Below are 12291 nucleotides of genomic sequence, written 5' to 3'. Positions count from 1 at the left end.
TTTAGTGTTTTCTCTCTCTCTCTCTCTCTCTCTCTCTCTCTCTCTCTCTCTCTCTCTCTCTCTCACTCTTTCTCTCTCATACACTCATGCTAACGCGACATTCGTAGTAATTAATTTAATTTAATAGCGTCTTACTACGATGTGGCAAAAAAAATGACGAATACTTTCGTTAGTAAAATGTAATTATTATAATTCCATCTGATATCGACATTATGGAATATGCATAGAATATAATAGTTTCATTGGAAATTTTTAGCTATTCTGAATATATTATCTGGAAGAAGAAAAATGTATTAAACTTCAGTTCATGAAATACAATACTCAAGTATTTGTGCTACAGACCCGCTGTTAAAATATTAAAACCATATTGCATAATTCATGTTGTTTAAGGCATGGCGCATCAATAAATACTTTATTAATTATCAAATTGATGCCATAAATATATTGTCATTATCTGTTCCATTTATAGAATAGCTTGACAAATAACTGTAGTAGCTTCTAAGAATATTAGTGAAATGTTCAAGATACTTAGTATTTTTTCTTTTCATTTCCTTTTATCATTCATTAATTCATAATGCATTTCAAGCAATTATGATTGTTAATTAACAAATTTTAGGTTCGAATCGTCTTATTCGTATTTATTATTTAAACGAATTCAGATATGTGTATATGCGTATGTATGTGTCGTTCAATAATATTTTATGTAGTTTGTTTATTACTTGACTTATCCTATTTATAAGTGTTGCGCTTTTATGAAAAAACTGCAAGTTCTTCGAGCATTAATTAATTATAGAGATTGAAAATTGTTAGGGCGAATAAGTTATTTGATACGAAAGTAAAAAAATAATAGAGAAAATGGTAAAGTTTCGTCGAGTAAGTACAATATGTAGAATATTAATGTTTCGAATAGGTCAAGGAGAGAAGGAATAAAGGACGATTATGAGAGAGTCTGTACGGAAACTGCGTAAACTGCATTAATAAGGGCATTAGCTGCACAAATTTACTATGCATTCTCAACCTTGATTAAACCGAATATTAAGCGAATGACTGACAAAACTGTATAAGCTCCTGTTATTTTCTGCTGCTCCCTCACTATATAAGGCACATTGTTGGGAGAAGGTAAAGCGACGTCAATAAAAGATCACGTCAAGCAAAGTATCCAGAGCTTCGTAAAGTTTCAAGGGCAAGGTTCGAAAAGTTCGCGGAATAAAGTTTCAACCCGTGGAGAAGTCGTGTAAATATAAAACAGCTTAGCGTGAAAGCACGAAGCTGGCTGACTAGCTATGCCTCGAGTCTTTCTTTGTCGCTCTTCTCATCGCTAATTATTATTGCACGGGCAGCCGGTTTTTGTAAGCGAGCGCGCCGCCTTGGGTGGCAGCTAGCGGCATTTTTGCAACCACAAAGGACTCCAGCACGGCTCAATGAGATAAATATACCGGCAACTTTACCTACGAACTTCCCTAATCAGTTAAGATTTATGAGCGCGATTCGTCGACTATCCCTTACGCCCTCGCTGTTGCCCAAAGCGGGACTGATCGTTTGCTGCCAAGGTTCTTTCACGGTGTCGAAAGTCAGCTTCTTCCCTTAAATATCCAGCTAACGACTTCCTTACAATGTGCGGATGAAAAAGTATCCACTGTATTAGCTTCTTTTTTCAACTCCACCCCCCCCCCACCTTCGGGATGGCTTATAAAGACGAGGGAATAATGGCGTATTCGGATATAATATCTTCAATAACCTGACGTTAATTTGTTTGCGAAAGCTTCGTTCTTTACAAATTCTTTATTACGTGGGAACGGAGCTGACGAGCTTGTTAACGGCATTACATTTAAGTAAAAAAAAAAGCAGGCGTTGCCCGATCAAATGGCTCTTTCAATGCTTTCGAAGACCATGAAATCGGAGCCATTCAATGAAAAGATTTAACTAGTGTAAATTCTGTCCGTTGGGAGGACAAAAAAATTTTTTAATGAAAAACTCGACTATATCAAGCGTAATTGTATTGGCATTGTGAAAGTGTGTTGGCTCGACCAAAATATTTAATTTAGTTAACGAGACAATCAGTATTAATATTATTTTAGCGGGTGTATATTTAGACGGCTATTCAGATTACGCTGACTTCAAATCTGATTTAATTATAAATAATTAAAAATAATGTATTATAATAAATTCCTTCTAAACGACTGTATAAATAATAAACTATATTTTTGAATTCGTGAGGAAATGTTGGATAAGCTCGATGATTTAAATTTAGACACGGACTTGGCATATCGCTGCTTAAAAATAACCACGACTTTTTACGATTTAGACGGACTGTACCGATAGGCGTGTGATTCGTAATAGAATTGATGCGATTCGTATTAGTTCTCCTGTTTGTAGAAATTTTTTCGTTTCGAGCCAAGTGCACATTAAATAGAATTGCTTGGATATTTCGGCACCAATTACCAAATACTCGTCTTCAAAGCATCTATAAATTTTATCTTTCGCTCATTAGCCAATGTCGTGTCTTCCCATTTTCTTGCGATACTATCACGTTTGCCGGTCACGTAATGCGCACGCACGTGCACACGCAAACGAGCGCGTGCGCGCGCGCATAAAAGCTCCATAGAACACCAGCAATAGAATACCGCTTGAATAATAATATGCGTACGTTGCGACAACAATTATTTGAGTGACAGATTTTCGTAAAAGTTGATTTTATACGTTCGCGATCGCATTCCCACGGAATTATGTCGCGGATCCGTGTTTTGCAATAACGAGATATAGGACTTAAGCATTGTCGAAGCGCACGACGGGTGATTGGAAAATGTAGTGGGAGGGGCCGACGCGCGGAACTCGATTTTTACCAATGACGCTATTAGGTCGACGACGCCTTAGCCTCAGCGAAACCCCATGCGAAGACGAAGTCGGTAAAAGAACTATCGCTGAACTATCGCTCGAATTGTTCTATTTTAATAGACGCGCCGTCGCGAAATGAGCGATTGATTGCTTTTAGTTGGCCGTGTGCCGCTTCCGTTCTTCCATTGTTATTACCAATGATGTTTATATTAGTTTTGCTAATGGATATTGCACGTCGCATGAGACCCACATATTTTCAAATGTTAACGAAGAAGGCGATTTTCCAATATTTCGTCGAGATTTATTATTTTTCAAAAGAATTTTGCATCACTGATATCGATCGCAATCCTTTGACATTTACGGTGAAACTTATTAGATAGGAGGAGGCACCAGCGCGTTTTACGGGGGCGACGTTCTCGTGGAAAAAAAAGAAATAAAGAAACAGAAAGAAAAAGAGGAAAAAAAGAGGATAAAAAGAATGAAGGAAAAAAGAAAAAAGACGAAGAAAAATAACAACGGAGATAATTTATTACCTCGGTCTATCATTGTTATACCCGCACAATATAATCATTATAATAATTCATGTCTGTGCGACTCGTTCGTGGTTTTACAAACGAAATTTCTCGGTTATTTTACTCGTTTTTCGTTGGTCAAAGCCATTTCGTCGGTCAACCAAACGGACCGTGACTCTTATAAATAATTATGTTATTAATAAAGTTTCGTCATCCTGCGGAAATAAAAATCGGGCCCTGAATCATCGAGGTTAGCGCTCGATGCGATCAACGAAGCGTGATTCTCACTTACATTCGTTTGCGATCGCGCGCCCGGGAAAGGCAAATAAATCCCCAGTGGCTCGCTTTTCTCCGGGCGTATGGCCTCCGCTTATACACGTTGTGGCGGAAAAATGTTTGAAAATGGACTCGCCGACAAGCAACGAGAAAAGAAAAAAAATTAGCATAACTCCGAAGATACAATTAGCGACACGTTGACCGAGGCGCAATAAAGAGTGTTCTTTCGTCTATCGCGAAACGTCTTGGGCTATATTATTATGAACAATGCGACGATGCCGATAATCGCCATTATTTCTTCACGGCGAATCAATAATCCAAATACTTTAGAATAAAAGGCCGAGTATTGCGCAAGAGACGGCTCGTAAGTTCTATAGGCATCGATACATTCTTTAATAATTGCGAGAACGTAAGGTCGGCATTACATGAGTATGACCACTAAATCCCCGTGGTGGGCAGCGAATCACATCGAAGTAAGTTGCAATGAAATTGAAGGGAGGGGATGGGTCTCTCCCTCCGTCAGTTATGAAAATGCACATACGAACGAAGTGTAAAAGACCGCCGGCCTCATTAACCGGAGCAATCGTGTATCGAAGGTCGATTCGCGGGCGGTGCTCTCGTGCGAGGCTCTAGCGATCGGTCGTCGCAGGCGGTTGGCTAGGAAGATTGACGGGTCGTTGTTGCTAGCACGTACTGGCAACGATTCAAGCGTCGCGGTGACAAAGCGACTCGCTCGTAATGTCGCCCTCTCACTCGCGAGCGCAGCCTTTGGCCAAGCGTTATCCAGCGACTGCGACAGCGGCGGCGGCGGCGGCGGTGGCGGCACCAGCAGCAGCAGCTCTGCCTTCTGCAACGAATGGTGGGGGAAAGGGGGTGGTTGCGTTGATAGCGGAAGGGGGTTGAGGGCGAGGGGAGTCGAGGGCAGCCTCCTAGTATCGGACGTCCAATTATCCGTAAAATCATGCGGCCTTAAACTCTCGATTCTGCACGCACAGACCAACGTTGTACGATCCACATTGCCATACGAGGATCACTCCCGGCTTTGATTTGAAAAAGTGCGAGCGCTTACTTGATAATTGTTGTTTGAGCTTCGTTTGCCGTTCCTGGGCCGCTAAGGATTCGTTGCAGTTTCGATCGAAAGTTTTTTCATAATAAATTGATATGGTCCTTTGTCATGGGAATCGAGATGGCAAAGGCCCTCGAAAGGATGGATAATCGACTTATCGCTCCCTCTTTCGAGTGCGCGAAGTCGCGAGTTGCATTGGAAGCGGCAGTCCTAGGGAAATGATCAATGAATGATTTGTCTGAGGCCCGCGGTTAATTAGTCAATTAGTTGGAAAACACGTAGAAGGACACTCTCACATTTTCATAAGGGAGAAGTTCAAGAGGACGGCTGCAGTCGAGGATCGAAAAGATGACAAGGAGAGAGGGAGAATGATAGTAAGTACGTGCGCGTACATGATATATACATACTCTCATACGCTCATACATATATATATATATATATATATATATATATATATGGCAGGAGCGAGAAAGGGAGAATGAGGGGTAAGGAATTTTAAGAAGAGAGTATTTTAATTATCGCAAATTGGATCACTCGAGTGTATCGGCTTCGGACCGCGCTGCGTTAATATCGATTTTTCCGATACCCTAATTGCTATCACTTTCGATTTCCAATGCAAATATTCGATTTATCACTATTACATTCACAGGCAAAACATATTTTTGTAATAAGGCTCAGTTATGTAGATGTATATAAGCGTGCGTGCGACCAATCAAATATTCAAATCTATAAAAGATAAAAGAAACGATGAAAGGGCAGACACTTGCAATAAATAAACGATTAACCATAAGATTTTCCCTTGTTATTCGAGCATTAAGGAAATATTATAAAATCTTCCAACATAGTACTGTGAAATTATAAGAAACACATGAAAACAATACACCGATAGACGACACGACATGTATGCATGTGTTTGATATGAAACGGTCGACCGTAGGTTGAAAAGAAGGGTCGAAGCTTAATATGACACGAGCATTTTTATATTGAATTCGTAATCCCAGCAAACAGTGCGATGTTCGTGCTACGAAAAATAAAGAGCCAAGCACGTCCAAAGCATGCACAAACCTCAATTCCTTTCATAATGACTAATGAGCAGTTACGTACGCGGGCGCTCAATAAGAAGAGAATTTTGGCTTATTGAGAATGCTGGTCGTAGTTTATAATATTAATTATAAGTAAACGAAGAAAGTCAATTTAAGAACGCACCGCAAGTTGTGCCTCACCCGTAGAGTATGTTTCAGGCAAGGAGCAGGGAATGCCGGCTTTTGCGCGCGGCCCCCAGGAGGGCGCCTGCCCCGGCGGTAATGGCAACAGCAACAGCGGCATCGGGGTAGGCGGCGCGGTCTCGGGCCCGACTCAGGATTTGAGCGAGGAGCGCATCGCGCACATGCTCTCGGAGTCCGGGCACATGCAGCTGAGCAGGCAGAGCGAAGCTGACACGTCGAACGACGCGGACAGCAAGAGCCCGAGCCGGCTGAACTGCCCGAGTCCCTTCGGCAAGGACCGCAGCATGGACAGTCAGAGCAGGAGACTGAAGAAGTACGAGAACGATGACATTCCGCAAGAGAAGGTGGCGAGGATCTATCAGGAGGAACTTGCTAAGATAATGGGCCGGAGGGTCGAGGATATGCGCGGCCCGCGGGACTTCCCCACGAGGTGAGACATCCGGAGCGCCCTACCTCCAGCCCCCCCCCCACTAACTTTACCCCGCCACTATTTTTCTCTTCCATTGAGCCTCGTGGCCAATACGGCCGAGACGCGGCCCTCGGCCTCGTCTTTTAAACGGCGTAATATCTTCTCGTGATCGCTGATTTTTTCATTTTTTCGTATCGTTCGCAATAGCATCCTCGCGAGAATAGCGAATAAAACGAATTTTTCAATGTCTTATTTAATTGCAATGTCGACGTTATAGGCGATCGACTCGCCCATTATAACGTGACAACGTTATTACGTATTTAATATTCGTATTTAAACTATTTAGGAGGCTAAAAATCCCCATTATTTCCAAGTTTTTGTCTATCCACTCGACTATGCCTGCGTTCGATTAAAAAATGTAAATCCAATTTTTTCACCTCCATTTTTTTCAGTCTCCATTGTGGCCTAAAACATCGGATATTGTTAACTGTCATTTGCAAAATTCTGCTAAAATTCTGATGAATACACGATGGGAATTCGTTGCATTATACAATATTATGCAGACGGAATTGTATTAAAGACTTTTGCAGGGTAAATTATATTAAATGTCACAATGTATTTATTCGCCCAAGTATCGGGAATTAACTATTTGACGATTTGCATGAGTGCGATAATTTTTATCTTTTACAATTGCCGCATCTCCTATTCTCCAGCATATAGGATATCTTATCGTTCGGACATAATAATGATTAAAACACGTGCATAATTATCGGCTAAAATCGCTTAAGCCTTCCGATGTAAAGGACCGTTCCATTATTAAATCCATTACTAAATGCACTTTTCCGCGTGTAATCGTGTCGTGCACTCGCTGGACTTTCGAGCGAAAGATCCCTAACGAGAATGAATTTGCTGATATTAATGAACGTCCGTTAAAATTTGTGTTCCCATGTAGGTGGCGAATTGCGCATAATGAGCTCCCAACTTAACAACGTAAATGAGAAAAAATTGAAGCTTCATTTGTTTCGCATAATTTCGAGGAACAATTTTTCAGCCCCAAAATTGCTCAGCAGCAAACTTTGTGCATTGAGTTCGAGCGATCCCTCGAAAGATACATTGAATAAGTTTTGCAATTGCCGTGCAATTTTGCCCTTTTCGCCATTTACATCGCCAGAGAATACTACGTAGAATAAACATTGCTCGTAAATCAATCGCACCATAATTACTTGGTTATAAAGCCTCGCGAGCCACCGCTTCTTACGTCATACAGCTTATAGCGTGCGAGTGGGCGGTGGTCACCGATGTTTACTATTAGCGATAAACAATCGATTCGAATGAGGACAGCATGTGATCCCGATTGATCGTAGCGCGATGTTTCCGCATTTTTTCAGCGGCCAGAATCTCCAGGGTATGGAGCGCACGCAGGAGGAGATCCGCATGGCCCTCGACGCCTACCATCGCGAGCTTCAGAAGCTGAATGTGGCCCAGGGTCTGCCCTACCCGCCTCAGATATCGGGCCTCCTGGCGCTTCAGCAGCATGCGATCCAGCAGCACCAGTTGGCGACGAACGGTGGGGCTGGGCCCGGGGCAGGTTCGGCCGCGGCAGCCGCCGCAGCCGCCGCAGCCGCAGCCGCCGCCGCGGCAGCTCAAGACCTGAGCCTCGGCAACATCCTCCGCAGTAAGATGATCAATGGCGTGTCCGAGGAGGAAAAGGAGAAGATGGAGGAGGCGATGAGGCACGCGGGCAGCGCCTTCTCCTTGGTAAAGCCGAAGCAGGAGCCGAGCGGCGCCCAGTCGACCCCCGGGGGTTCGAGCGCCAGCTCACCTCTTGGCAACTCGATCCTGCCCCCAGCGATGACGCCGAGCGAGGAGTTCGCCGGCACGGCCGCAGCCAGTCCACTGCAGAGGATGGCATCGATCACCAACAGCCTCATCAGTCAACCGTCCACGCCGACCCACCACTCGGCCAACCAGAGACCGCTCAAGGCCGTACTCCCACCGATTACCCAGCAGCAGTTCGACATTTACAATAACCTCAACACCGAGGATATTGTCAAGAGGGTGAGGGCATTTGTACGAACAATTTTATGATGCTCATTCGGAGGCTGCGCAGACAAACAACTCGGCTCCTTTTTGGATTTTTCACTTTGGGCATGAAATTATTTTTTACCTTACTAACAAAGCCACGACAACGTTTTGGAGGCCAAGGACCAAAGATCATTCGCGTTGTTTATCTCTTCAGCTTTTCAAATTTTAAGAATAGCATGTTTAAGTTCACATGTGAATTAAGTAATCTACTCCACGGGTAACTGAACGATAATCTCTTCGTTATTTGAACGCTGCTCTCTTTCTCTCTCTCTCTCTCTCTCTCTCTCTCTCTCTCTCTCTCTCTCTCTATGTCTCTCTCTATGTCTCGATTCGACATCGATGATACTTATTTAAATGAGATTTAAAAATAAATAATACTACTCGCGAGTCTCGATATTCAAGTGACCTTAGCCCCGCTGTAATCACTCGGATTACCCAATCACTGTGAATTTACCATTCGCTATTAACTACCCTCAGCCAATCGTTCCCTTTGTTAATCTGAAAATCTTTGCATGTTCTCGTAGGTAAAGGAGCAGCTTTCTCAGTACTCGATCTCCCAGCGCCTGTTTGGCGAATCCGTCCTGGGGCTGTCACAGGGATCCGTATCGGATCTCCTCGCACGACCTAAGCCCTGGCACATGCTTACCCAAAAGGGCCGCGAACCCTTTATTCGCATGAAGATGTTCCTCGAGGACGATAATGCCGTACACAAGCTCGTGGCTAGCCAATACAAGATCGCACCGGAGAAGCTCATGAGGACCGGCGGCTACGGCGGCCTGCCTCGTAAGTTTAACTCAGGTCAATATAGATGTTTTGTTATTTTATTTAAATAAATATATATATATATGTATATATGTATTCATATACATGAGCGTGCGTACGTGTGTGTGTAAATATATATAAATATATATACCTATATATTTGTACGTAGCTCGGCAGCTCTGTCGGATCACGGCATTTTGTGCCTCGTAAAATGCTATTATTAAACCGCGACAAAAGAAAAGTTAAGGTCCAGAGAACGGAGAAGAATGATCATGGACCTAGATCATTTTCTTTCGTGTGTCCGATGTTGCTCGATTTACATGTTCGCTCATATTATTACTTTATTATTTGCTCGACATACTTTGTTCTCCAATTTATCGGTTAACCGAATTTACTGCAGTGGCGATTGAAGCTAAGCTCGATTAATCGAGCCTATACAACGCCACCTGCACAACCAATTTTCTCAAATATTAATCTCAATTAACGACTATCCAAGAGCGCTTCATGCGGTGATGTAAAATCAATTAAATATATTCGGGCACTGATAATTCGGCACTTGATAAAAGAGCTTCCGAACTACGTCCAAGCGCTTACGAAAGAAACTGTTTAATAATTTGCAAATGGAAATCCTGCGTTACAGCGTGTGGAACGCCGATGAAACCTATGCCCCCGACCAAGTTGGTTCAGGAACAACTGCAAAATGCAGCGAAAGCTCAGGCTGCACAGGCCGCAGCCCAGGCCGCGGCCGCTGCTCAGCATCAGCAGGAGAGCCAAATGCAGCTTGGACCACCTCAGCAGAGTCCTCAGCATGCGGTCCATCCGCAACAGTCGCCGATGATGTTGACGCCACCGGGTGCCATCCTTCCTCACGCGCAGCTCAGCATACAGGAGCTACAAAAAAAACAGCATCACCAGCAGCACCAGCAGCAGCAGCAACAGCAACAGCAGCAGCAACAGCACCAACAACAACAGCAACAGCAACAGCAACAGCAACAGCAGCAGCAATCCCAGCAACCGCAGCAGCAGCAGCAGCAACAGCAACAGCAACAACAGCAGCAGCATCAAACGCCCCAGATAAACCTGCACTCGCCTCATCATCAGATGGCGCCCTCGCCTCTGCGTGCCCTGCACCCACACATCTCGCCGAGCGTATACGAAATGGCCGCGCTTACCCAAGATCTCGACACGCAAACCATCACGACGAAAATCAAGGAGGCGCTCCTCGCTAACAACATCGGCCAGAAGATCTTCGGCGAGGCGGTTCTTGGACTATCCCAGGGCTCGGTGAGCGAGCTGCTCAGCAAGCCCAAGCCCTGGCATATGCTCAGCATCAAGGGCCGCGAGCCCTTCATTCGTATGCAGCTGTGGCTGTCGGACGCCCACAACGTCGACAGACTGCAGGCGCTGAAGAACGAGCGGCGCGAGGCTAACAAGAAGAGGCGCAGCAGCGGCCCCGGCCACGACAACAGCTCCGACACCTCGAGCAACGACACCGCCGAGTTCTACCACGCGGCCTCGCCCGGCCCCGGACCGACCTCCGCCAAAAAGCAGCGCGTCCTCTTTACCGAAGAGCAGAAGGAGGCGCTGCGGCTTGCGTTCGCCCTCGACCCTTACCCCAACGTCGCGACGATCGAGTTCCTCGCGAGCGAGCTCGGCCTCTCCTCCCGGACGATAACAAACTGGTTCCACAACCACCGCATGAGACTGAAGCAACAACCGCCCCACGGCCAACCGGAGCCCCAGTCGCCGCGGGAGCCCGGCCAGCCTTTCGATCCCGTACAGTTTCGACTGCTCCTCAACCAAAGACTGCTGGACATCCAGAAAGAGAGACTGGGCCTGGGCAGCGTCCCTCTCACCTATCCGCCCTACTTCAATCCGAACCTCGCAGCCCTCGTCGGCAGCGCCTTCAAGGAGCAGTGTTCCGGCCTCGACCTCTCAATGGGCTCGCTCAAACGCGAGCCCAATCAGGAGTTTGAGGACGAGGACGCCGAGGACGCGATGAGCAATCTCGGTAGCGAGGACTCGGAGGGCTCCACGAGCAGCATGAAGCGCGAGCCGACGGAGATGCCCGTGCCGGCCAATACCTCAAGGTCGAATAGGCGGAAGCCCGCCGCGCCCCAGTGGGTGAACCCGGAGTGGCAAGAGCCCGCGAGAACGGGAGACGAAGTCATTATCAACGGTGTGTGCGTGATGCAGACCGACGACTACGGGGTGAAGCGAGAGGCCGAGGAGACGGTGAGGGTCGAGCCGACTCCGGTACAGGACCGCTACGAAGAGGACGCCCAGAGCGACGTGTCTTCGGTCTCGGCGGCCAATGCCCCCGATCGGGACAGTCCGTCGCTCAGCCTCAAGTCCGCGCGGGATAGTCCGGCCACGTCGCCGAGGCCACCCTCGGCCAGCCAGCACGCGCCTCAAGCCCTCGATGACAGCCCCAAGGAGGTCGTTAAACACGAGCCCGAGGAGACGTGGGACTATTAAAGAGACGAACAATCGAGAGATTGAATAGGGAAAACAAGGCGTACGAGCCACAGAATGAGTCCGAGAGAGAGGAGAGAAAGAGATTGAGAGAGTGAGAGGGGAGAGTGGTGTGTGAGAGAGACAGAGGATGAGGAAGAGACAGAGAGAGAGAGAGAGAGAGAGAGAGAGAGAGAGAGAGTGTGTGTGAACGAGGGGGGTGTGAAAGACGGTGGGGAGGGGAGAGGGAGTTAGTGAGCGAGTGATTGAGGTGAGTGAGGTGGGGTGAACGAGGTGGCCGAATGAGGGAATGGGCGAATTAAGTGAGCGAGCGAACGAGTGAGCCCTAGCTAAGCGCCGCTGTTTATAAGGCTCGAACTTCTTTTCCAAGTGTATTTATTCCAAAGCTGTGAGCTGGCCAAGGCGAGCCAAACGAGTTCGGTCGTTGCAAGACTGAGTTTTGCTCATATTCGGATATGAGAATGAGAATTATCTTAGTTTTATTTTATTTTTATTTTTGTTTTTAAGTCTTTTTTTGAGAGATTTTTTGTTTTTTTTTTTTTTTTTTTTTTTTTTTTTGATATTTTTTTTTGTTTATTTTTGTTTCTTTTTTTTGTAATATCAAAGCCAGCAATAGGATTCGGTGGGAGCTGAGTCCTGCCTATG

The 12291-nt window shown here is 45.8% G+C and overlaps 1 protein-coding gene across 1 annotated transcript in view; it reads left to right on the top strand.

The window, feature by feature from the left end:
* Positions 1–11761, top strand: part of cut (homeobox protein, cut) — a 121936-nt gene extending 110175 nt beyond the window's left edge. Inside the window, 5 exon segments of the mRNA XM_011507798.1 lie at positions 5919–6345; positions 7689–8382; positions 8934–9207; positions 9812–10078; positions 10214–11761. Of these exon segments, the coding sequence (XP_011506100.1) occupies positions 5919–6345; positions 7689–8382; positions 8934–9207; positions 9812–10078; positions 10214–11649 (3098 nt within the window). The 3' untranslated portion in view covers positions 11650–11761.
* Positions 11762–12291: the final 530 nt, after the last annotated feature.

The sequence above is a fragment of the Ceratosolen solmsi genome, unplaced genomic scaffold, assembly GCF_000503995.2.
Source record: "Ceratosolen solmsi marchali unplaced genomic scaffold, CerSol_1.0 scaffold1, whole genome shotgun sequence".
In the NCBI taxonomy this organism is placed as follows: Eukaryota; Metazoa; Arthropoda; class Insecta; order Hymenoptera; family Agaonidae; genus Ceratosolen; species Ceratosolen solmsi.
Note: the sequence above shows the minus strand (reverse complement) of the source record. Positions and strands in the feature narration are given on the sequence as shown.